Consider the following 25,759-nt stretch of genomic DNA (forward strand, 5'->3'; position numbering starts at 1 on the left):
CAGCAGATCAGTAGTCTCAGTATAAAAAATGTTGGTGCTAATCTCAAAGAAGACACTGGCACCATAAGCATTGTGATGCAGTCGAAAAAGAAATGTGCTGTCAGTGCGGGCGGCCATTTTAAAAGCACTGTGGCACCGTTAAAATTAAATATTGTCTCTGTGCGGGTGGCCATTTTGAGTGCACCATTACGCGGCCTCACGACATGTAGTCTCGATGCGAGAGCCCATTTGGGCGGCCAACCAGATCCGCCATTTTGTGCCAGAAGTGCAGCAACAGACATTTTCCAGAGCAATGTCCTGCACTTGGAAAAGTTTGTTATGAGTTATCACTAACTTGATAGAGTTTTTCGAGGAGGTCACAAAGATGATTGATGCAGGTAGGGCAGTGGATGTTGTCTATATGGACTTCAGTAAGGCCTTTGACAAGGTCCCTCATGGTAGACTAGTACAAAAGGTGAAGTCACACAGGATCAGGGGTGAGCTGGCAAGGTGGATACAGAACTGGCTAGGTCATAGAAGGCAGAGAGTAGCAATGGAAGGGTGCTTTTCTAATTGGAGGGCTGTGACCAGTGGTGTTCCGCAGGGATCAGTGTTGGGACCTTTGCTGTTTGTAGTATATATAAATGATTTGGAGGAAAATGTAACTGGTCTGATTAGTAAGATTGCAGACGACACAAAGGTTGGTGGAATTGTGGATAGCGATAGGGACTGTCAGAGGATACAGCAGGATTTAGATTGTTTGGAGACTTGGGCGAAGAGATGGCAGATGGAGTTTAATCCGGACAAATGTGAGATAATGCATTTTGGAAGGTCTAATGCAGGTAGGGAATATACAGTGAATGGTAGAATCCTCAAGAGTATTGAAAGTCAGAGAGATCTCGGTGTACAGGTCCACAAGTCACTGAAAGGGGCAACACAGGTGGAGAAGGTAGTCAAGAAGGCATACGCATGCTTGCCTTCATTGGCCAGGGCATTGAGTATAAGAATTGGCAAGTCATGTTGCAGCTGTATAGAACCTTAGTTAGGCCACACTTGGAGTATAGTGTTCAATTCTGGTCGCCACACTACCAGAAGGATGTGGAGGCTTTAGAGAGGGTGCAGAAGAGATTTACCAGAATGTTGCCTGGTATGGAGGGCATTAGCTATGAGGAGCGGTTGAATAAACTCGGTTTGTTCTCACTGGAACGACGGAGGTTGAGAGGCGACCTGATAGAGGTCTACAAAATTATGAGGGGCATAGACAGAGTGGATAGTCAGAGGCTTTTCCCCAGGGTAGAGGGGTCAATTACTAGGGGGCATAGGTTTAAGGTGAGAGGGGTAAGGTTTAAAGTAGATGTACGAGGCAAGTTTTTTACACAGAGGGTAGTGGGTGCCTGGAACTCGCTACCGGAGGAGGTGGTGGAAGCAGGGACGATAGTGACATTTAAAGGGCATCTTGACAAATACATGATTAGGATGGGAATAGAAGGATACGGACCCAGGAAGTGTAGGAGATTGTAGATTAGTCGGGCAGCATGGTCGGCACGGGCTTGGAGGGCCGAAGGGCCTGTTCCTGTGCTGTACATTTCTTTGTTCTTTGATCTTTGAGTGTGACAGGATGTGTATCATATAGCGAGGCAATACATCATACTTCCGATGGTTGAGTGGACAGAATCGATGAGTGTGGATAAATGCATCGAAGATCGGGCTGATGTGCGCATGATCTCAGAAAGGGACACAAAGGGCTCGACTGGCCAAAGCAAAAAATGTTCTCTCACAATCTGAAGCCACAGTGAGGCGAATGAGGGACCATAGAGGACAGATGGACAATCCCGCAACTGATTAATGGCACGCCAATCAACTGTGAGCTCGACACGGGAGCAAGGGCCAATCTGATCCCACTGTCAGCGGTGGAATGCCTGAAAGTCAAGCCTACAATGGCCCCACGAGCGGTACTCCTGAAGGGTTACATCGGTCATCAGATCATGACCTTAGGAGCATGTGAACTCGAAGTCACGGTCAAGGACAGAACGCGCAGGATAATGTTCTCCATCGTAGAGATGGAGCGCGAATCGTTCATTGGAGTGGCAGCCTGTGAGTAGCTTGGGCTGGTCAAGCGGGTGTACATGGCAGACAGCATGGCACCCTGCCGATATATCTCTGTTGAGTCCACCGTGAAGGACTATCCGGAGGTGCTTCAAAGATTTGGCACTCTGTCATTCACATATTGTATCCAGCTAAAGGTGCATGCACCCTGACGTGTGCCTGCTCCGCTGAAGGACAAGCTGAAGGCCGCCGAGCTTCAAAGAATGATGGCTCTGGGAGTCATCAGACGCATCGAGGAGCCCAGCGACTGGCTTAACCCCATGGTGTGTGCAATAAAGAGGAATGGTGGCCTGAGGATCTGTAAGGACCCCAAGGATCTCAACCGAAAGGGAGCCTTACCCGATCCCGACGAGGAAAGTGATAGCTTGCAAAATGGCTGGAGTGACGCGTTTCAGCAAGCTGGACGCGTCGCGATGCTTCGGCAGCTGAAGCTCGACAATGCGAGCACCAGGTTGTGTACGTTCAACATACCCTTTGGGCGCTACTGCTTCCTGGGAATGCCGTTAGGCATAATTTCGACGTCTGAAATTTTCCATCGGAGCACGTAGTAGAAGAATTACCAGGCGTCCATGTCTATGTTGATGATATCATCATCCGGGGGTCCACACATGAAGACCATGATGAAAGGCTGCTGCAAGTTCTGCAAGGGGAAGAAATAATGGCCTCAAACTTAATCAGACCAAGTGCCAAATCTGGGTGGACACCATCATATTCTTAGGTGCAATGGGAGCATCGGTGTGGTTCCCGATCAGGGGTAACCATCGGTTTGCCCCGGGGAAGATGGACGGGGGTTCCAGAGCTGGCATCGGGCGGGGATCAGAAGAATGGGGGACCGGTTCATTGACGGAACGTTTGCGAGCCTAGGGGCACTGGAGGAGAAGTTTGAGTTACCCCCGGGAAATGCCTTTAGATATATGCAGGTGAGGGCTTTTGTGAGGCGACAGGTCAGGGAATTCCCATTGCTCCCGGCACAAGAAATTCAAGACAGGGTGATCTCGGGCGCATGGGTCGGGGAGGGCAAGGTGTCGGCAATACACCAGGTGATGAAAGAAGAGGGGGAAGCGCTGGTAGAAGAGTTGAAGGGTAAATGGGAAGAGGAACTGGGGGAGGAGATCGAGGAAGAACTGTGGGCTGATGTCCTGGGTAGGGTTAAGTCCTCCTCCTCGTATGCCAGGCTCAGCCTGATACAATTTAAGGTGGTTCACAGAGCTCACTTGACGGGGGCGAGGTTGAGCAGGTTCTTTGGGGTAGAGGACAGATGTGGAAGGTGCTCAGGGAGCCCGGCGAACCATGTCCATATGTTTTGGTCATGCCCGGCACTGGAGGGGTTCTGGAGAGGAGTGGCGGGAGCAATATCTCAGGTGGTGAAAGTCCGGGTCAAGCCAAGCTGGGGGCTAGCAATATTCGGAGTAGTGGACGAACCAGGAGTGCAGGAGGCGAAAGAGGCCTTTGCGTCCCTAGTAGCCCGGCGAAGGATCTTGCTAATGTGGAAGGAGGCGAAGCCCCCCCAGCGTGGAGGCCTGGATAAACGATATGGCTGGGTTCATAAAGCTGGAGAGGATTGAGTTCGCCTTGAGAGGGTCTGCGCAGGGGTTCTACAGGCGGTGGCAACCGTTCCTAGACTATCTCGCGGAGCGTTAGAGGAAGGTCGGTCAGCAACCTGGGGGGTGGGGGGGGGGGGGGAGCTGCTTGGGGGGGTGGATGAGCAAGAGATAACATGAAGAGTCGGGGAAACTGGCACGTACGGGAGACAGCCAGTGTACAAAGCTATGTAAATATACTATTTTGCCATGTATATATCTTGCTCCGCGCAATTTCTCATTTCTTTTTTTTTGTTAGGGGTGGGGGAGGGGGGGGTTATTGTTTGTAAGGGAGAAAAATTGTGTTAAAAACTTTGATAAATATATTTAAAATAAAAAAATGAGGGGCACATGGGCATTGAGAAATGCAAGCGCAGTTTGGAGACAATCTACTGCCCAGGCACCACCCAGGATATTACAGCTATGGTCGACCAGTGTGATCCGTGTCAGAAATTTCGCTGCAGGCAGACCAAAGAACCTATGCAGGTGGGTGGACAGCATTGCAAGTCCGTGACAGAAAGTGGACATGGATTTGTTCCGTTTTCAATGGGCGAGACTACCTGGTAGTCATTGATTCTTTCTCAAACTATCCAGGAGTTGCACAGTTGGCGAACTCAACTGCTCAGTGTGTCATACAACATGCCAAAGCGATCTTTGCCCGATATGGTATACCATCCATCATAATGTCAGACAATGGGCCGTGTTTCAAAAATCATGAATGGACTGAATTTGCCCATCACTATGACTTCAGGCACATCACCGCTAGCCCCCTATGTCCACAGTCGAACAGGAAGAAGGAAAAGGCTGTAAATCTTGTGAAGCAGCTGCTAAAGAAGACCATTGAGAGCTGGGAGGATATCTACTTGGCACTTCTTAGCTATCACTCAATGCCACTCGTCGCCTGCACAGCTACTCAAGAACCGGCAGCTACGCACGACTGTACCTTCCAAGGTGGCCCCCCCCCCCCGTAAATCGACGCCTACAGAGAAAATTGCTTCTTCAAAAAAGGAGGCAGAAAGAGGTTTATGACAGGGTTACTAGGAAACCCCAGCCATTGCAGTCAGGGGACACTGTCAGAATCAAGGATGCCAACGGAAATGGATGGCTTAAACAGACCAAGGTTGTGCAACAGCTAGCTCCACAGTCGTTTGTGGTCATCACTGTGGATGGTTCAGTCCTGCGAAGGAACCGAAGGGCATTACTAAAAGTGCAACAGCCCTTCGTGCTGAATCCAGTGGAGGAGCTGGGGTGCAATACCAAATCTGATGAAGACACGAAACACACAGCAGAACCAGTGAGCAATGCCGAATCCGCACCAGCAAATGTAGAAAGAGCAGCAACACCAGCACCAGAAGAAGACAGAACTTATAACAACAAATGTTTAAAACCTTCATGCATTTGTGATTATCAATACAAATGATGTTTCTGTATCTCACAAATACTGTTTCTGTATATAAATGTTGACATCTCCAAAAGAAGGAGGATGTGGTGATATGTTGGTGAATAATATTGCACATAGTTAGTAATGCGACCTCCAACCAGCTGGTGGCGGCAGACCTTGGTCACATGACGTGAGACACTCGGCAGTTGGTGCTAGGAAGTACAACAGGACAGTCACACTTAGAGTAGCTCCCAAGGAATTCAAGATACTTTGTGTGTGTATGTATATATATGAATATATATATTTCTGTCAGTTATCCTTCCTTTCTCTCCCACCCTCCCTTTCTCTCCCACCCTCCCTTTCTCTCCCACCCTCCCTTTCTCTCCTCCCTTTCTCTGCCACCCTCCCTTTCTCTGCCACCCTCTCTTTCTCTCTCACCCTCCCTTTCTCTCCCACTCCCACTCCCTTTCTCTCCCACTCCCACTCCCTTTCTCTCCCACCCCCTCCCTTTCTCTCCCTCCCTTTCTTTCCCTTTCTCTCCCACCCTCCCTTTCTCTCCCACCCCTCCCTTTCAATGCCTCCCTCCCTTTCTTTCATAGAACATAGAACATAGAACAATACAGCGCAGTACAGGCCCTTCGGCCCACGATGTTGCACCGAAACAAAAGCCATCTAACCTACACTATGCCATTATCATCCATATGTTTATCCAATAAACTTTTAAATGCCCTCAATGTTGGCGAGTTCACTACTGTAGCAGGTAGGGCATTCCACGGCCTCACTACTCTTTGCGTAAAGAACCTACCTCTGACCTCTGTCCTATATCTATTACCCCTCAGTTTAAAGTTATGTCCCCTCGTGCCAGCCATATCCATCCGCGGGAGAAGGCTCTCACTGTCCACCCTATCCAACCCCCTGATCATTTTGTATGCCTCTATTAAGTCTCCTCTTAACCTTCTTCTCTCCAACGAAAACAACCTCAAGTCCATCAGCCTTTCCTCGTAAGATTTTCCCTCCATACCAGGCAACATCCTGGTAAATCTCCTCTGCACCCGCTCCAAAGCCTCCACGTCCTTCCTATAATGCGGTGACCAGAACTGTACGCAATACTCCAAATGCGGCCGGACCAGAGTTCTGTACAGCTGCAACATGACCTCTCGACTCCGGAACTCAATCCCTCTACCAATAAAGGCCAACACTCCATAGGCCTTCTTCACAACCCTATCAACCTGGGTGGCAACTTTCAGGGATCTATGTACATGGACACCTAAATCCCTCGTATTTTTTGCAATAGCCTACCGTGGGGAACCTTATCAAACGCTTTGCTGAAATCCATATACACCACATCAACTGCTCTACCCTCGTCTACCTGTTCAGTCACCTTCTCAAAGAACTCAATAAGGTTTGTGAGGCATGACCTACCCTTCACAAAGCCATGCTGACTATCCCTGATCATATCATTCCTATCTAGATGATTATAAATCTTGTCCCTTATAATCCCCTCCAAGACTTTACCCACTACAGACGTGAGGCTCACCGGTCTATAGTTGCCGGGGTTGTCTCTGCTCCCCTTTTTGAACAAAGGGACCACATTTGCTGTCCTCCAGTCCTCTGGCACTATTCCTGTAGCCAATGATGACATAAAAATCAAAGCCAAAGGTCCAGCAATCTCTTCCCTGGCCTCCCATAGAATCCTAGGATAAATCCCATCAGGTCCCGGGGACTTATCTATTTTCAGCCTGTCCAGAATTGCCAACACCTCTTCCCTACGTACCTCAATGCCATCTATTCTATTAGCCTGGGACTCAGCATTCTCCTCCACAACATTATCTTTTTCCTGAGTGAATACTGACGAAAAATATTCATTTAGTATCTCGCCTATCTCTTCAGACTCCACACACAATTTCCCATCCCTGTCCTTGACTGGTCCTACTCTTTCCCTAGTCATTCGCTTATTCCTGACATACCTATAGAAAGCTTTTGGGTTTTCCTTGATCCTTCCTGCCAAATACTTCTCATGTCCCCTCCTTGCTTGTCTTAGCTCTCTCTTTAGATCCTTCCTCGCTACCTTGTAACTATCCATCGCCCCAACCGAAACTTCACACTTCATCTTCACATAGGCCTCCTTCTTCCTCTTAACAAGAGATTCCACTTCCCTGGTAAACCACGGTTCCCTCGCTCGACGCCTTCCTCCCTGTCTGACCGGTACATACTTATCAAGAACACGCAGTAGCTGATCCTTGAACAAGCCCCACTTATCCAGTGTGCCCAACACTTGCAGCCTACTTCTCCACCTTATCCCCCCCAAGTCACGTCTAATGGCATCATAATTGCCCTTCCCCCAGCTATAACTCTTGCCCTGCGGTGTATACTTATCCCTTTCCATCATTAACGTAAACGTCACCGAATTGTGGTCACTGTCCCCAAAGTGCTCTCCTACCTCCAAATCCAACACCTGGCCTGGTTCATTACCCAAAACCAAATCCAACGTGGCCTCGCCTCTTGTTGGCCTGTCAACATATTGTTTCAGGAAACCCTCCTGCACACACTGTACAAAAAACGACCCATCTATTGTACTCGAACTATATCTTTTCCAGTCAATATTTGGAAAGTTAAAGTCTCCCATAATAACTACCCTGTTACTTTCGCTCATATCCAGAATCATCTTCGCCATCCTTTCCTCTACATCCCTAGAACTATTTGGAGGCCTATAAAAAACTCCCAACAGGGTGACCTCTCCTTTCCTGTTTCTAACTTCAGCCAATACTACCTCGGAAGAAGAGTCCCCATCTAGCATCCTCTCCGCCACCGTAATACTGCTCTTGACTAGCAGCGCCACACCTCCCCCTCTTTTGCCTCCTTCTCTGAGCTTACTAAAACACCTAAACCCCGGAACCTGCAACATCCATTCCTGTCCCTGCTCTATCCATGTCTCCGAAATGGCCACAACATCGAAGTCCCAGGTACCAACCCACGCTGCCAGTTCCCCTACCTTGTTTCGTATACTCCTGGCATTGAAGTAGACACACTTCAAACCACCTACCTGAACGCTGGCCCCCTCCTGCGACGTCAAATCTGTGCTCCTGACCTCTATACTCTCATTCTCCCTTACCCTAAAACTACAATCCAGGTTCCCATGCCCCTGCTGCATTAGTTTAAACCCCCCCAAAGAGCACTAACAAATCTCCCCCCCAGGATATTTATGCCCCTCAGGTTCAGATGTAGACCATCCTGTCTGTAGAGGTCCCACCTTCCCCAGAAAGAGCCCCAGTTATCCAAAAATCTGAAACCCTCCCGCCTGCACCATCCCTGTAGCCACGTGTTTAAATGCTCTCTCTCCCTATTCCTCATCTCACTATCACGTGGCACGGGCAACAACCCAGAGATAACAACTCTGTTTGTTCTAGTTCTGAGCTTCCATCCTAGCTCCCTGAAAGCCTGCCTGACATCCTTGTCCCCTTTCCTACCTATGTCGTTGGTGCCAATGTGGACCACGACTTGGGGCTGCTCCCCCTCCCCCCTAAGGACCCGGAAAACACGATCCGAGACATCACGTACCCTTGCACCTGGGAGGCAACATACCAAACGTGAGTCTCTCACGCTCCCACAAAATCTCCTATCTGTACCCCTGACTATAGAGTCCCCAATTACTAATGCTCTGCTCCTCTCCCCCCTTCCCTTCTGAGCAACAGGGACAGACTCCGTGCCAGAGGCCCGTACCCCATGGCTTACCCCTGGTAAGTCGTCCCCCCCACAAGTCTCCAAAGCGGTATACTTGTTTCTCAGGGGAACGACCGCAGGGGATCCCTGCACTGACTGTTTTTTCCCAGTCCCTCTTACAGTTACCCACCTATCTCCAATCTTTGGTGTAACTAATTCCCTGAAGCTGCTATCTATGACCCCTTCTGCCTCCCGAATGATCCGAAGTTCTTCCAACTCCAGCTCCAGTTCCCTAACTCGGTCTTGGAGGAGCTGGAGATGGCAGCACTTCCTGCAGGTAAAATCAGCAGGGACACTAACTGCATCCCTCACCTCAAACATCCTGCAGGAGGAACATTGTACTCCCTTCCCTGCCATTCCTCTAACTTTCTACCAAGATCTGGCTAACAACTAAATTAAATTTTTATAAAAAATAATAATAATATAATAAAAATATGGTACTTACCTCAGACCAATGGGTTTTATTATTAGGTTAGAGGAGGAGGGCGGGTGGGAGACACTACACGTGTAGTGTCTCGGGTTTCCTCTTCACCAGAATTTATTGGTGAGGGTCTTCCCAGACGTCCGCGGGTCGACTTCCTGATCCCGCCTAAAAAACTAATTTAAAGAAAAGAGAAAAAGTCTCAGCTCCTGCTGAAACTGACTCACCACTCACCAGCTGCTCTCACGCCGCCGAAATCGACTGGCCTGCCCCTGCAAAGAGAAGTGCTTTTAAAGGTTGACTTACCTCCCAGCACCCTCCTTCCGCAATGCTCCCGCTGAAACTGACTAACCAGCTGCTCTCACGCCACCGAAATCGACTAGCCTGCCCCTGCAAAGAGAAGTGCTTTTAAAGGTTGACTTACCTCCCAGCACCCTCCTTCCGCAATGCTCCCGCTGAAACTGACTAACCAGCTGCTCTCACGCCACCGAAATCGACTGGCCTGCCCCTGCAAGAGAAGTGCTTTTAAAGGTTGACTTACCTCCCAGCACCCTCCTTCCGCAATGCTCCCGCTGAAACTGACTAACCAGCTGCTCTCACGCCACCGAAATCGACTGGCCTGCCCCTGCAAGAGAAGTGCTTTTAAAGGTTGACTTACCTCCCAGCACCCTCCTTCCGCAATGCTCCCGCTGAAACTGACTAACCAGCTGCTCTCACGCCACCGAAATCGACTGGCCTGCCCCTGCAAGAGAAGTGCTTTTAAAGGTTGACTTACCTCCCAGCACCCTCCTTCCGCAATGCTCCCGCTGAAACTGACTAACCAGCTGCTCTCACGCCACCGAAATCGACTGGCCTGCCCCTGCAAAGAGAAGTGCTTTTAAAGGTTGACTTACCTCCCAGCACCCTCCTTCCGCAATGCTCCCGCTGAAACTGACTAACCAGCTGCTCTCACGCTGCTCTCACGCCCCCTTTCACACCACACCAGGTGGCAAGGCTTTCCAGAGTCTCATAACATAAGAAATAGGAGAAGGAGTAGGCTATTTGAGCCCTTGAGCAGGCTCTGACATTTGCTAAGGCTGATCCAATTGTGGCCTTCACCTCACATTTCTGTCTTCCCTCATATCCCTAGACTCCTAGACTTCCCGTACAAGCCTCCCCGAACAGGTACCGGCATTGAAGCCTACTTGTGACAATCAGCGATTTTCATTTAATTTAATTTTTCATTTCCTGTGTTAATTAAAAATGTGTCTAACTCAGCCTTGAACATATTGAATAATCCAACCTCCACTGCTCACTGGGGAGGACAATTCCAAAGACTATAGACCTTCTTGGGGAAGAAATTCCTCCTCATCTCCATCTTAAATGGGAGGACCCTTATTTTGAAACTCTCACCCCAGTTCTGGTCCCCCCGTGAGGAGAAGCATCCTCTCAGCATTCATGCTCTCAAGCCCCCTCGAATCACATATATGACCCAATGCTCATTCCTCTCTAAACGTAAGTTCTCCGCTGCCTGGGGAAAGCGGGCAGCATAATCAAAGACCCCCTCCCACCTGGCTGACTCACTCTTCCAACTTCTTCCATCGGGCAGGAGATACAGAAGTCTGAGAACACGCACGAACAGACTCAAAAACAGCTTCTTCCCCGCTGTTACCAGTCTCCTAAATGACCCTCTTATGGACTGACCTCATTAACACTACACCTTGTATGCTTCATCCGATGCCAGTGCTTATGTAGTTACATTGCATATATTGTGTTGCCCTATTATGTATTTTCTTTTATTCCCTTTTCTTCCCATATACTTAATGATCTGTTGAGCTGCTCGCAGAAAAATACTTTTCACTGTACCTCGGTACACGTGACAATAAACAAAATCCAATCTAAGTGAGTATAGAGCGAACATGCTCAACCTTTTCTCATAAGACAAGCCCCTCATTCCAGGAATCCCACCACTGTCATCATGTTGTACGATGTTGAATGCCATTCAGTAGGTCTAATAAAGTCTTAATTATGTAGATGATCAATTACTAACTATAAGAATGATGTACATTTATACAGTGAAAGGTTTTAGATTCAGAGATGTTTACAGCATAGAAAGAGGCCCTACAGCCCACCATGTAAACGCTGGTCAGCAAATATCTGGCTACATGAATCCTAGCACTTGGCCCATAGCCTTGGAGGATATAATAATAATAATCTTTATTGTTACAAGTAGGCTTACATTAACCCTGCAATGAAGTTACTGTGAAAATCCCCTAGTCGCCACATTTTGGGTACAGAGGGAGAATCCAGAATGTCCAATTCACCTAACAGCACGTCTTTCGGGACTTGTGGGAGGAAACCGGAGCACCCGGAGGAAACCCACGCAGACACAGGGAGAACGTGCAGACTCCACACAGACAGTGACCCAAGACGGGAACCGAACCTGGGACCCTAGAGCTGTGAAGCAACAGTGCTAACCACTGTGCTACCGTGACGCCACGATTCGATCCTGGCCCCGGGTCACTGTCCGTGTGGGGTTTGCACATTCTCACCCTGTCTGCAAAGGTCTCACCCCCACAACCCGCAGGGCAGGTGAATTGGTCACTCTAAATTTCCCCTTAATTGAAAAAAAAGAATTGGATACTCTAAATTTAAAAAAAAAGATGGAGGTCAAATCTGTACTCAGTACTCCAGGTGTGCTCTTACCAATGTGCTGTACAGCTGTAGCGAGACATTTATACTCTCTCTATCTTGCAATAAAGGCCAACATTCAATTTGTCTTCCTGATTACTTCCTCACTACGCTCCAGAGTGAGCAAGAATCATCGAACATGCAGTGTATTCCTACTCACGTACTGCTTAAACCCTTGTTTCCTGGTCCTCACTAATCCATCAGACTGGAATAATTTATATGGTCCTAACCCAAAACAAAATACACAATGACACTATTGGAAGAAAAACAGCGCAATTCCCTCTGCTCCTGGCAAATATTTATCCTTCAATCAACACTGCTTAAAAAAACCAGATAATCTAGTCATTGTCACATAATTGTCAATGATCTTTCTATGTACAAATTAGCTACTGTACAAAAATATTTTATTAGTTGCTTGGCACTTTGGGACATCCTGCGAATGTGAATGGTTCTATATAAATGAAAATCCAACACCACCATAGCATTTTGTAACTGCTATTTGTGGGTCCTTACTGTTTGTCACGTGCAGTCACGACCAATGGACAGTCAAGACAGCCAGAGGTGATACTACCACAAGGGGGCATTACAAAACCCACATATATAAGGACAGGGCACACATGCTCTTTCTCTTTCCACAGGCGACACTTCGAGAGAAGGACAGGGGCAGATCATAAGCATCACACCCACCGCATGGCTTAGAGCAGGCTGGTTAGTTAGACTGAGTTACTATAGCGAGATTAGCAGGAGAGTCAAACTCAAGTAGGAGATTTGTTTACTGTTCAATAAATGTGTTAAACCTATCTCCAAGTCTGAACCTTCCTTTGTCAGAGTATACATCAAGGAAGCAGCTTATGCTACATGAAGAAGCAGAACACAACAGTGACCAGTGCACCACACCTCAGGGAGGTGGCCAAGGCATTGGAGAGGGTGCGGAAAACCTTCGCGAGACTGGTTCCAGGGACGAGGAACCTCAGATGCATGGATAGATTGGAGAGGCTGTGGCTGCCCCCCCCCCCCCCCCCGCTACCCCCCACCCCCACCCCACCCCCTGCTGTAGAAGAGAACGTCGAAAAGAAATGTGATAGAGGTGTCCAAAAGTCATGAGGAGTCTGGACAGAGAAGTTGGGAAGAAAGTGTTCCCATTGCCAGATGCATAGAGAACCAGAGGGCCCAAATTTAAGAGGATTGACAAAAGAAACAAGAGTGACATGAGGGGGAACCTCTTGGTCGCAGGGAGTGGCTAATGATCTGAAATGCAGTGCTCGAGAATGCATTGGAGGCAGGGTCAATTGAGGCATTCAAGAGGGAAGTGGGTAAGCAGCAGAGGGGAAATTAGTTGCAAGGTTACCAGGAAAAGGCAGAAGAATATCACGAGGCGAGTTGCTGTACAAGGTACCGGCATGGATACAAGGGGCCAAGAGACCTGTTTCTTCAACATGAGCCGATCGCGTTTCTTTTCTGGATTGATTTTGAGGCCAAGGTGCTGTACGGCAGAGAAATACAACCTCCCCCCCCCCATCCTATTTTCCACCTCCCTCACCCCCTTTGTGGAGTTACTTTCACGAATCTCATTGCAGGAGCTGGCGAGGAAGAAGCCCCCGTAACCTGTGATTCCAGTGTCCGCATTATCGGTGGCACTGTGAGAAAATCGGATGGCAACGCCGTGGGCAGCGTCTTGAACTTCGAGTGTCCTGATACGCATTACCCGTTCCCAGTGTCAAGTGCAAAGTGCACAAAACGTGGGGAATGGTTCAGGACCTCTCACAGAAACATCATGCCCATTTGCAAAGGTGAGACTGTCCATTCTTTCCCTGCCTTCAGCTGTATCTCTCTTTTTGTTTCACCCTCCACGCGACGTGGACACCATTGATTTTTTTTTCTCAGTGCCCAAGTTCCCCCCCCCCAACTCCCAATTGCTCGAGAAGGTGGTAGTGGCGGTGGCACCACCGTCTGGCACAACTGCTGGCATCGCAGGTCCTTTTAATGAGTGCAAGTGAGTAACCTGCTGGGCAATCTGGCATGGACGAAATGGGCTGAACTGCTTCCTCTGTGCCCTGCACCCCAACCCTTCACTGATCCCACCAGCTAAGAGTCAACGACAGCACGGTAGCATTGTGGATAGCACAATTGCTTCACAGCTCCAGGGTCCCAGGTTCGATTCCGGCTTGGGTCACTGTCTGTGCGGAGTCTGCACATCCTCCCCATGTGTGCGTGGGTTTCCTCCGGGTGCTCCGGTTTCCTCCCACAGTCCAAAGATGTGCATGTTAGGTGGATTGGCCATGCTAAATTGCCCTTAGTGTCCAAAATTGCCCTTAGTGTTGGGTGGGGTTACTGGGTTATGGGGATAGGGTGGAGGTGTTGACATTGGATAGAGTGCTCTTTCCAAGGGCCGGTGCAGACTCGATGGGCTGAATGGCCTCCTTCTGCACTGTAAATTCTATGATAATCTATGACATTGCTGTGGGTCTGGAGTCACATGTGAGCCAGACTGGATGCAGATGGCGGACTTCCTCCCCTGATAACATTGCTGAACTTGGATTTTTCCAATAATCTGGTATATTCAAGACACTGAATTTAAACCCCTCCACTTCCACCCTGATTGGATTCGAACTCGGTGCACTGACCGTCAGAGATTCAATGATCTCCTTGGTCAGGGGCACACGAGCTTGTACCTGAAGTTTTTGAAGTTGCTCTGTGCCTCTCGCTCCCTCAAAGCCCAAAGTCCATGACAGGCCACTCAGCCCTTCTAAGCTGTTGCTATTTCCCCAGAGTTTCAATGTCCGCCGCCTGTACTGGAAGAAGGGATGATCAGGCCGATGAACACTTCCTATAGCATTGGGGACACAGTCACATTCGAGTGTTACGATGGATATGAGCTACATGGTTCAGTCAGCAGGACCTGTATGAAGAATGGTCGATGGAATGGGACCATAAGCATCTGTAATTCTGGATGTAAGTGCTCCTCGGCGAGTCCATGAATGAGTTTGTTTATTGTTCAAAATGACTACCACCCTTTGCATTCACAAAAGTTTCCTAATATCAGTCCAAGCTCTTTTCAGAAACGACACCCTCATACTTTACCTCTATCTGCCAAAAGGCCCACTCTCTGTTCCTTCCTCCATCCCCCATTCAAACTCCTCCAACTCCCCAACCCCTCCATCTTCACATACTCTCTCATACAACTCATCACCCCATTCCAACCACTCGTCCGTCGCACATTCTCCACTGACCCCCTTCCCCCATGCTCCCTCCCCTCAATGCTCCCTCCCTCCCCTCCCATGCTCATTCCCCCCAGACTCCCACCCCCCAGGCTCCCTCCCCCCACACGCTCCCTACCCCCAACGGTCACCTCCCCATGCTCTCTCCTCCCAATACTCCCCTCCCCAGGCTCCCTCCCCCCCAAACTCCCTCCCCCCAACGCTCCACCGCCCAAGCTCCCTCCTCCCCATACTCGCTCCTCCCCATACTCCCTCCTCCCCATTCTCCCCTCCCCATGCTCTCTCCCTCCCACGCTCTATTCCCCCACACGCTCCCTCCCCCAACGGTCCCCTCCCCATGCTCCCTTCTCCCAATACTCCCCTCCCCATGCTCCCTCCCCCCCAAGCTCCCTCCCCCACACTCCCTCACCGCCACTCTCCCTTCCCCCCACGCTCCCTTCCCCCCACGCTCTCTTCCCTCACACGCTCCCTTCCCTCACACGCACCCTCACCCCCACGCTCCCTTCTCCCCTCCCATGCTCCCTTCCCCCCTCGCACTCTCCCCCCACGCTCTCTCCCCCCACGCTCCCTTCCCCCCCACGCTCCCTCCCCCTACGCTCTCTCCCCCCACACTCTATTCACCCCCCATGCTCCCTTCCCCCCACGCTCCCTTCCCCCCACGCTCCCTTCCCCCCCACACTCCCTTACCCCCCCCACGCTCCCTTTCCCCCCACGCTCCCTTTCCCCCCGACGCTCTCTTTCCCCCCATGCTCCCTTCCCCCCCATGCTCCCTTTCCCCCCACGCTCCCTTTCCCCCCACACTCACCCCCATGCTCCCTTCCCCCCCCACGCTCCCTCCCCTACGCTCTCTCCCCCCACACTCTATTCACCCCCCACATGCGCCCTCCCCCCACGCTCCCTTTCCCCCACGCTCCCTTACCCCCCACGCTCCCTTCCCCCCCACGCTCCCTTCCCCCCAGGCTCCCTTTCCCCCACGCTCCTTCCCCCCCACGCTCCCTCCCCCTACGTTCTCTCCCCCCACACTCTATTCACCCCCCACATGCGCCCTCCCCCCACGCTCCCTTTCCCCCACGCTCCCTTACCCCCCACGCTCCCTTCCCCCCACGCTCCCTTCCCCCCCGCTCCCTTTCCCCCCACGCTCCCTTTCCCCCCACGCTCACCCCATGCTCCCTTCCTCCCCATGCTCCCCCCCCACGCTCCCTTTACCCCCATGCTCCCCCCCATGCTTCCTCCCCCCCACGCTCCTTTCCCCCACACTCCCTTTCCCCCACGCTCCCCCATGCTCCCTTCCTCCCCATGCTCCCTTCCCCCCCACGCTCCCTTTACCCCCATGCTCCCCCCCATGCTTCCTCCCCACCACGCTCCCTTTCCCCCACGCTCCCTTCCCCCCCACGCTCCCTTCCCCCCACGCTCCATTCCCCCCCACGATCCCTTCCCCCCCACGCTCCCTTATCCCCCACACTCCCTTTCCCCCCCACGCTCCCTTTCCCCCCACGCTCCCTTTCCCCCCCACGCTCCCTTCCCCCCCACGATCCCCTCCCCCCCACGCTCCCTTATCTCCCACGCTCCCTTTCCCCCCACGCTCCCTTCCCCCCCACGCTCCCTTTCCCCCCACGCTCCCTTCCCCCCCACTCTCCCTCCCCCCACGCTCCCTTTCCCCCCACGCTCCCTTCCCCCCCACGCTCCCTCCCCCCCACTCTCCCTCCACCCACGCACCCTCCCCCCCACGCTCCCTTCCCCCCACGCTCCCTTCCTCCCCACGCCCCTCCCCCCCCCACGCTCCCCTCCCCCACGCTCCCTCCCCCCACGCTCCCTTCCCTCCCACGCGCCCCTCCCCCATGCTCCCTCCCGCCCCACGCTCCCTTCCCCCCATGCTCCCTCCCCCCCACGCTCCCTTCCCCCCCACGCTCCCTTCCCCCCCACACTCCCTTCCCCCCCATGCTCCCTTCCCCCCCAGGCTCCCTTTCCCCCCATGCTCCCTTCCCCCCCACGCTCCCTTTCCCCCCCACGCTCCCTTCCCCTCCACGCTCCCTTCCCCCCCACGCTCCCTCTCCCCCCCCCACGTTCCCTTCCCCCCACACTCCCTCCCCCCCACACTCCCTCCCCCCCACTCTCCCTCCACCTACGCACCCTCCCCCCCACGCTCCCTTCCCCCCCACGCTCCCTTCCTCCCCACGCCCCTTCCCCCACGCTCCCCTCCCCCACGCTCCCCTCCCCCCACGCTCCCTTCCCCCCACGCTCCCCCTCCCCCATGCTCCCTCCCCCCCCACGCTCCCTTCCCCCCATGCTCCCTCCCCCCCACGCTCCCTTCCCCCCCACGCTCCCTTCCCCCCCACACTCCCTTCCCCCCCATGCTCCCTTCCCCCCACGCTCCCTTCCCCCCCATGCTCCCTTCCCCCCCACGCTCACTTCCCCTCCACGCTCCCTTCCCCCCCACGCTCCCTTCCCCCCCCCGCGCTCCCTCCCCCCACGCTCCCTTTCCCCCCCCGCTCCCTCCCCCCCACGCTACCTTCCCCCCACGCTCCCTCCCCCCCATGCTCCAATTCCCCCACGCTCCCTTTCCCCCCACGCTCCCTTCCCCCCACGCTCCAATTCCCCCCACGCTCCCTTTCCCCCCACGCTCCCCCCCCCACGCTCCCTTACCCCCCACGCTCCCTCCCCCCCACTCTCCCTCCCCCCACGCTCCCTCCCCCCATGCTCCCTTCCCCCCCACGCTCCATTCCTCCCCACGCTCCCTCCCCCCCCACGCTCCCTCCCCCCACTCTCCCTTTCCACCACGCTCCCTCCCCCCCCACGCTCCCTTCCCCCCCACGCTCCCTCCCCCCCATGCTCCCTTTCCCCCCACGCTCCCTTCCTCCCCACGCTCCCTCCCCCCCACGCTCCCTCCCCCCCCACGCTCCCTTTCCCCCCACGCTCCCTTTCCCCCACGCACCCTTCCCCCCCAAGCTCCCTTCCCCCCCACGTTCCCTTCCCCCCCACGCTCCCTTTCCCCCCACGCTTCCTTTCCCCCCACGCCCCCTTTCTCCCCATGCTCCTTCCCCCCCCCACGCTCCCTTCCCCCCCCCCACGCTCCCTCCCCCCACGCTCCCTTCCCCCCCCCACGCTACTCCCCACAACGATCCTCCCCTCCACACACCCTCCCCCCTACCCACGCTCCCTTCCTGCTCATCCATGCTCCCTCCCCTACATGCTCCTTCCTCCCATTCTACCTTTCCCTACCCTCTTTCACCCTCCCCTTGTCCCTGTTCCCCCTCTGCCTCCCCTCTCTGCCTATGTCCCCCCCTGATACACCTCAACCCCCCTCAACACCCTATCCCCCTCTGTTCCTCCTACCCCCCCTGTCCCTCTCTGTACCCCCCATTTTCCCTCTGTCTCCCACCACTCCCCCTCTGTCTCGCCTGCTCCCCCGTTCCCCCTCTGACCCCCCCCTGCTTCCCGCTCACCCTTTCCACCCCCTCCCTCTGCAGTCCCTATTTTCCGTTTTGCATTTTCCTGTTCTCACTCCCCCTACCTTCACTTCCCTCCACCCTCACTCCCCCTACCTTCACTTCCCTCCACCCTCACACCCCCTACCTTCACTTGCCTCCATCCTCACTCCCCCTACCTTCACTTCCCTCCACCCTCACTCCCCCTACCTTCACTTCCCTCCACCCTCATTCCCCCTACCTTCACTTCCCTCCACCCTCACTCCCCCTACCTTCACTTCCCTCCACCCTCACTCCCCCTACCTTCACTTCCCTCCACCCTCATTCCCCCTACCTTCACTTCCCTCCACTCTCAATCCCCCTACCTTCACTCACCCTACCTTCACTTCCCTCCATCCTCACTCCCCCTACCTTCACTTCCCTCCACCCTCACTCCCCCTACCTTCACTTCCCTCCACCCTCATTCCCCCTACCTTCACTTCCCTCCACTCTCGCTCCCCCTACCTTCACTCACCCTACCTTCACTTCCCTCCACCCTCACTCCCCCTACCTTCACTTCCCTCCACCCTCACTCCCCCTACCTTCACTTCCCTCCACCCTCATTCCCCCTACCTTCACTTCCCTCCACTCTCACTCCCCCTACCTTCACTTCCCTCCACTCTCACTCCCCCTACCTTCACTCACCCTACCTTCACTTCCCTCCACCCTCACTCCCCCTACCTTCACTTCCCTCCGCCCTCATTCCCCCTACCTTCACTTCCCTCCACTCTCACTCCCCCTACCTTCACTCACCCTACCTTCACTTCCCTCCACCCTCACTCCCCCTACCTTCACTTCCCTCCGCCCTCATTCCCCCTACCTTCACTTCCCTCCACCCTCACTCCCCCTACCTTCACTTCCCTCCACCCTCACTCCCCCTACCTTCACTTCCCTCCACCCTCACTCCCCCTACCTTCACTTCCCTCCACCCTCACTCCCCCTACCTTCACTTCCCTCCACCCTCACTCCCCTACCTTCACTTCCATCCACCCTCACTCCCCCTACCTTCACTTCCCTCCACCCTCACTCCCCTACCTTCACTTCCCTCCACCCTCACTCTACCCACACTCTCTCCTCCCAGCCTCTCAGTTCTGTCATGTCTCTAATTCCTCTCATTGCACCCCCGCCAACGCTACTCCCCGTCCACACATCTCTGTCAATATCTTGAAACCGTTGATTAAATTACAGCTGAAACATTTACATTTCACAGAATTCACCCCTAGTTTTCGTTAGTGCCTTTTGATTTAAACATTGGAGTCTTGGGACCAGCCCAGTAAAGTCGACATGCGAACGCTCCAAGGCCAACATATCGTTTCTAAGGTGTGGTGTCCCACACTGCTCACCGTATTCCAGCAACAGACCTGAGGGGCTGAATGGGCCTCAATCTCATCCCTGTGTCTCTGAATAATATTACCGCTCAATTCGATTCTTAATGGGATAAAATGGGTCAGGGAAGGGCAGCACGGTGGCGCAGTGGTTAGCACTGCTGCCTCACGGCGCCGAGGTCCCGGGTTCGATCCCGGCTCTGGGTCACTGTCCGTGTGGAGTTTGCACATTCTCCCCGTGTCTGCGTGGGTTTCACCCCCACAACCCAAAGATGTGCAGGGTAGGTGGATTGGCCACGCTAAATTGCCCCTTAATTGGAAAAAATGAATTGGGCACTTAAAATTTTTTTTAAAAAATGGGTCAGGGATTAGATTGATAGGGGGTTACGAGAAAGCCCTTTGGTGGTATGAATTCCAAAAAGGTGCAAATCCTGGTGGGATAACGCTCAACTCCGGCACCTATTCGCGTAAGTTGAACCCGCGTTGCCGGCCTTGTTCTGCATCACAAACCAGCGGCCTTAACCCAAATCGTAACCATCTCATAACCTTTGACTCCCTTGTCGATCAAAAATCTGCCTAACGCAACTGTGAATATATTCAATGACCCTGCCTCCACTGTGGAAGAGGATTCCAAACACTAACTCTCTGGGATGAGAAATGCTTCCACATCTCTGTCTTCAACGGGCAGCACGACAGCACAGTGGTTGGCACAGTTGCTTCACAGCTCCAGGGTCCCGGGGTCGATTCCCAGCTTGGGTCACTGCCTGTGCGGAGACTGCACGCTCTCCCAGTGTCTGCGTGGGTTTCCTCCGGGTGCTCCGGTTTCCTCCCACAGTCCAAAGACGTGCATCTTAGGTGGATGGGCCGTGCTGAGTTGGGCGTTATCCCACCAGGAGCTGCGCCTTTTTGGAATTCATAGGATGGAAGACATTGAGGGAGGGATATTTCGGCCTTGCCTGTTTGTCGCCCTGGCTTTGAGATAGCTGAAGGCTGCGGGGTTGCAGGTGGCCCTTGAATAATTCCTCCCATCTCTTTCAGCACAACATTGCCCAAACCCCGGGATCCCGGCTGGGGGAAGGAAATCTGGGACGAATTACTGGATCGGTGACAAGGTGGAGTATTTTTGCAACAATGGCCTGGTGCTGATGGGATCGCAGAAGAGAGAGTGCCTGGAGTTGAAGGAGTGGACAGGGAGTGAGCCTAGCTGTCGGTGTAAGTCTGGACCATTCACACAATCTTTCCACGGAATCTTTGGATTCTAATACAACATTCCTGAAAACTTTACTCTTTCGTGGGATGTGGGCGTCAACGGCTGGGCAAGCATTCATTGCCGATCCCTAATTGCCCTTGAACTGATTAGCTTGCTATACCATTTCAGAGGGCGGTTAAGAGGGTCCAGAGTCATAAGTAGGCCAGACCAGGCAAGGAGGGCAGATTCCCTTCCTCTTATCTTAATCTTTGGATTTAAAAGCACATCTTAAGCTACCACGGTCTCAATAACACACACAGTCCTCTTTTAGCACACTGTGGGAAGTCAAACTCCTCTCTGACCCCAAGTGAATGCCTGTAGATTCCTCCTCAAAATCTCCACCGATGATTCTTGTACCGTGAGCCACCTTGTCTCACTGAACTCCAGTTTCCATACAAGTGATTTCAAATTCCGCATTCAAAAGTCACACTGTTGAACCTTCTTTTAAATCATGCTTTCCCTGAGCATTTTTATTCTATAATCCAGAGCAGATTTTCCAAATTACACTTTTAAACAAAGGTTCTGCTTCACTTTTAACAGCGAACCAAGTCCAGGATTTTACGCCAGGCTTTCTTTGTCTTGACTTTGGTGCAAGCTGCTCACAATTACTTCAACTCTCAGTTCCCACACTGTAATAAAATGGCATCAGATGTTTGATTCATCTTTGAAGGCTGCTGGTTTTTGCAATTTTCGCTTTAACGCAGACACTTTTTTGGCCCTCTTTGAATTTTCTGAACAAAACCTTGGCCTCAGTCTACTTATCTCCATTCGTCCTCAACATTCTTTCTGTCCGGACTTCCGGTTGTGGCTATGCGGAGCTAAGTCGCACGTTCGGCAGCTCCCGCTAAAAACGGACTTTTGAGCTCTTTTTAGGGCCCGTAACGGTGCTTGTTCGACGTTTCCCGGTGTGGGAAGGGGACAGCAACATTCCCCCGATAGTATATGGATTGGACCAGGAGTGGGGCGATTAAAAAAGGGGCATTGAAGCAAAGAAAGGAGGGAGGTGGAAGACCAAGATGGCGGCGGGCAGAGACCAGGCAGCGTGGAGGCAGTGGGCGCAAAAGCAGCAGGAGCTTCTCCAGCGCTGTTTTAATGAACTGAAAGCAGAGCTGCTGGAGCCGATGAAGGCCTCAATCGATAAGCTGCTGGAGACCCAGACGGCCCAAGGGGCAGCGATCCGGGAGGTCCGGCAGAAGGTCTCGGAGAACAAGGACAAGATCCTGGGCCTGGCGGTGAAGGTGGAGGCGCATGAGGCGCTCCACAAGAAATGGCAGGCGAGGTTCAAGGTCGAGGCGGAAAAACCTGCGGATCCTGGGTCTCCCGGAGGGGCTGGAGGGATCGGACATGGGGGCCTATGTGGGCACCATGCTGAATTCGCTGATGGGAGCGGGGGTCTTTCAGGGGCCCTTGGAGCTGGAGGGGGCCCACCGAGTGCTGGCGAGGAGGCCCAAGCCCAGCGAGCCGCCGCGGGCGGTGCTGATGCGGTTCCACCGGTTTGCTGATCGAGAGTGTGTGTTAAGGTGGGCCAAGAAGGAGCGGAGCAGCAGGTGGGAGAACGCGGAGGTCCGGATCTACCAGGATTGGAGCGGGAGGTGGCGAAGAAGAGGGCTAGGTACAATCGGGCGAAGGCAGTGCTGCACAGGAAGGGGGTGAAGTTCGGTACACTGCAGCCGGCGCATCTGTGGGTCACCTTTCAGGATCGACATCATTATTTCGAGTCCCCGGAGGAGGCGTGGGACTTTGTTCAGGCCGAGAAACTGGACTCAGATTAAGGGTCGGGGACGAGGGGTCGCGGTGGAGGAATGGTTGGGGACTGTTGTGTTGTGTGTTCGAGGGGGGGGTTCTTTGTTTGTCGGGGGTTGATTGAGCATTGTTTTGATTAGGTCCGCCGGGTGGGCTCGTGGGGAGGGGGGGGGGGGCCGGGGGGGGGGGGGGGTAGGTAAACTGCTTGGGGGGGAGTGATGGGGCCCCGTGGGGGGGGAGAGGCCTGAGTTGGGGGTAGTGGGACCGTGCCTGGAAAGGGAGCTGCGCCAGGCGAGGGGGGGGCCGGGCGAGTGGAAAGCGCGGGCTTTTTTCCCGCGCTTAGGATTGAAGGTGCGGGGCCCGTGCTGGGAAGCGTGGGCTTTTCTCCCGCGCTGGGAGTGGAATGGATGAGAGCCTGCTGGTGGACAAGTGGGGGGGAGGGGAAGTTCCACACTGGGGGGGGGTCGATGGAGCGGTGGGAGTGGCCGGGGTCAGCAGGACTCAGCTGACTTATGGGAATGCAATGGGGGAGCAATGCAGCTAGGGGGGACCTAGCTGGGGGAGGGGGGGGGGGGGGGGAACCGACCGGGTTGCTGCTGGAATGGCCAAGGGGGAGCTGGAGTTGGTAGAGAGAGTCGGGGACCTGCCACTGTGCGGAACGGGTCGTGCGGGGGGCGCGGGCACGTGGCTGGCCGAGGAAAGGCTATGGCTAGTCTGCGGGGGAGGGGGGTGAGTAGCCCCCTGATCCGACTGATAACCTGGAATGTAAGGGGACTGAATGGGCCAGTCAAGCGGGCCTGGGTGTTCACGCACCTGAAGGGGCTGAAGGCGGATGTGGCCATGCTTCAGGAGACGCACCTGAGGGTGGCGGATCAGGTAAGGTTGAGAAAGGGGTGGGTAGGGCAGGTGTTTCATTCGGGTTTGGATGCACAAAATCGGGGGGGTGGCGATCTTGGTGGGGATGAGAGTGTCGTTCGAGGCGTCGAGCATTGTGGCAGACAATGGCGGCAGGTATGTGATGGTAAGTGGCAAGCTGCAGAGGGAGAGGGTGCTGTTGGTCAATGTGTATGCCCCGAATTGGGATGATGCGGGGCATACAACTCCTCCAATCCAACCGGCGCCCCCAACCCCGCCACCTGCCCCTCCTCCACCCTCGGAAACCTCAGCGGGTCCAAGAAGCGACCCATTATGCTGCGTGTGCTGGGCCGGATTCCGGACCTGGAGACAGGGGGCCTGATAATAGGGGGGGATTTCAACACGGTGCTGGACCCGGCACTGGATCGCTCTCGGTCTAGGACGGGCAAGAGGCCGGCGGCGGCCAAGGTGCTGAGGGGGTTCATGGACCAGATGGGAGGGGTGGACCCATGGAGGTTTGCGTGGCTGGGGGCCAGGGAATTTTCATTCTTCTCCCATGTCCACAAGGCCTACTCCCGGATTGACTTTTCTGTCATGAGCAGGGCGCTGATTCCGAGGGTGGAGGATACGGAGTACTCGGCGATAGCCGTTTCTGATCATGCTCCGCACTGGGTGGACCTCGAGTTGGGGGAGGAGAGGGACCAGCGCCCGCTGTGGCCCCTAGAGGTGGGGTTGCTGGCGGATGAGGAGGTGAGCGGGCGGGTCCGGGGGTGTATAGAGAGGTACCTGGAGCCTAATGACAATGGGGAGGTGCAAGTAGGGGTGGTCTGGGAGGCGCTGAAGGCGGTGGTCAGAGGAGAGCTGATCTCCATTAGGGCACACAAGAGGTGGGAGAGGAGAGAGAGGGAGAGGTTGGTGGGGGAGATGGTGAGGGTGGACAGGAGGTACGCCGAGGCCCCGGAGGAGGGATTGCTTAGGGAGCGGCGCAGCCTCCAGGCTGAGTTCGATTTATTGACCACCAGGAAGGCGGAGGCGCAGTGGAGGAAAGCGCAGGGGGCGCTATATGAATACGGAGAAAAGGCGAGCCGGATGTTGGCGCACCAGCTTCGGAAGCGAGAGGCAGCTAGGGGGATCGGGGGAGTTAGGGATGGAGGAGGATGCACGGTGCGAAGTGTGGTGGGTATCAATGGGGTCTTCAGGGACTTCTACGAGTAACTGTACCGGTCTGAGCCCCCACTGGAGGAGGGAGGGATGGGTCGCTTCTTGGACCCGCTGAGGTTTCCGAGGGTGGAGGAGGGGTAGGTGGCGGGGTTGGGGGCGCCGGTTGGTTTGGAGGAGTTGGTCAAAGAGACAGGGAACATGCAGGCGGGTAAGGCAGCGGGGCCGGATGGGTACCCGGTTGAATTTTACAAGAAGTATTCGGACCTGCTGGGCCCGCTGTTGGTAAGAACCTTCAACGAGGCAAGGGAAGGGGGGGCTCTGCCCCCGACGATGTCTAGAGCGCTGATTTCCCTGATCCTGAAGCGGGACAAGGATCCCCTACAGTGTGGGTCATAGAACATAGAACAGAGAACATAGAAAATACAGCACAGAACAGGCCATTCGGCCCACGATGTTGTGCCGAACCTTTGTCCTGGATTAATCATAGATTATCATTGAATTTACAGTGCAGAAGGAGGCCATTTGGCCCCCTGAGTCTGCACCGGCTCTTGGAAAGAGCACCCTACCCAAACTCAACACCTCCACCCAACACCAAGGGCAATTTTGGACACTAAGGGCAATTTATCATGGCCAATCCACCTACCCTGCACATCTTTGGGCTGTGGGAGGAAACCGGAGCACCCGGAGGAAACCCACGCAGACACGGGGAGGACGTGCAGACTCCGCACAGACAGTGACCCAAGCCGGAATCGAACCTGGGACCCTGGAGCTGTGAAGCAATTGTGCTATCCACAATGCTACTGTGCTGCCCTTAAGAACAAATAAATCTACACTATATCATTTTACCGTAATCCATGTACCTATCCAATAGCTGCTTGAAGGTCCCT

At 53.9% G+C, this 25,759-nt stretch overlaps 1 protein-coding gene across 1 annotated transcript in view; it reads left to right on the forward strand.

Moving 5' to 3' along the window:
• The window catches only part of LOC140390394 (complement C2-like), a 154,258-nt gene that overhangs the window by 2,714 nt on the left and 125,785 nt on the right, over nucleotides 1-25,759 (forward strand). Inside the window, exons 2-4 of the mRNA XM_072475532.1 lie at nucleotides 13,435-13,647; nucleotides 14,627-14,809; nucleotides 20,903-21,076. Coding sequence (XP_072331633.1) covers nucleotides 13,435-13,647; nucleotides 14,627-14,809; nucleotides 20,903-21,076 — 570 coding nt within the window. The remainder of the gene's footprint in view (nucleotides 1-13,434; nucleotides 13,648-14,626; nucleotides 14,810-20,902; nucleotides 21,077-25,759) is intronic.

Source organism: Scyliorhinus torazame, chromosome 14 (assembly GCF_047496885.1).
Source record: "Scyliorhinus torazame isolate Kashiwa2021f chromosome 14, sScyTor2.1, whole genome shotgun sequence".
Lineage (NCBI taxonomy): Eukaryota > Metazoa > Chordata > Chondrichthyes > Carcharhiniformes > Scyliorhinidae > Scyliorhinus > Scyliorhinus torazame.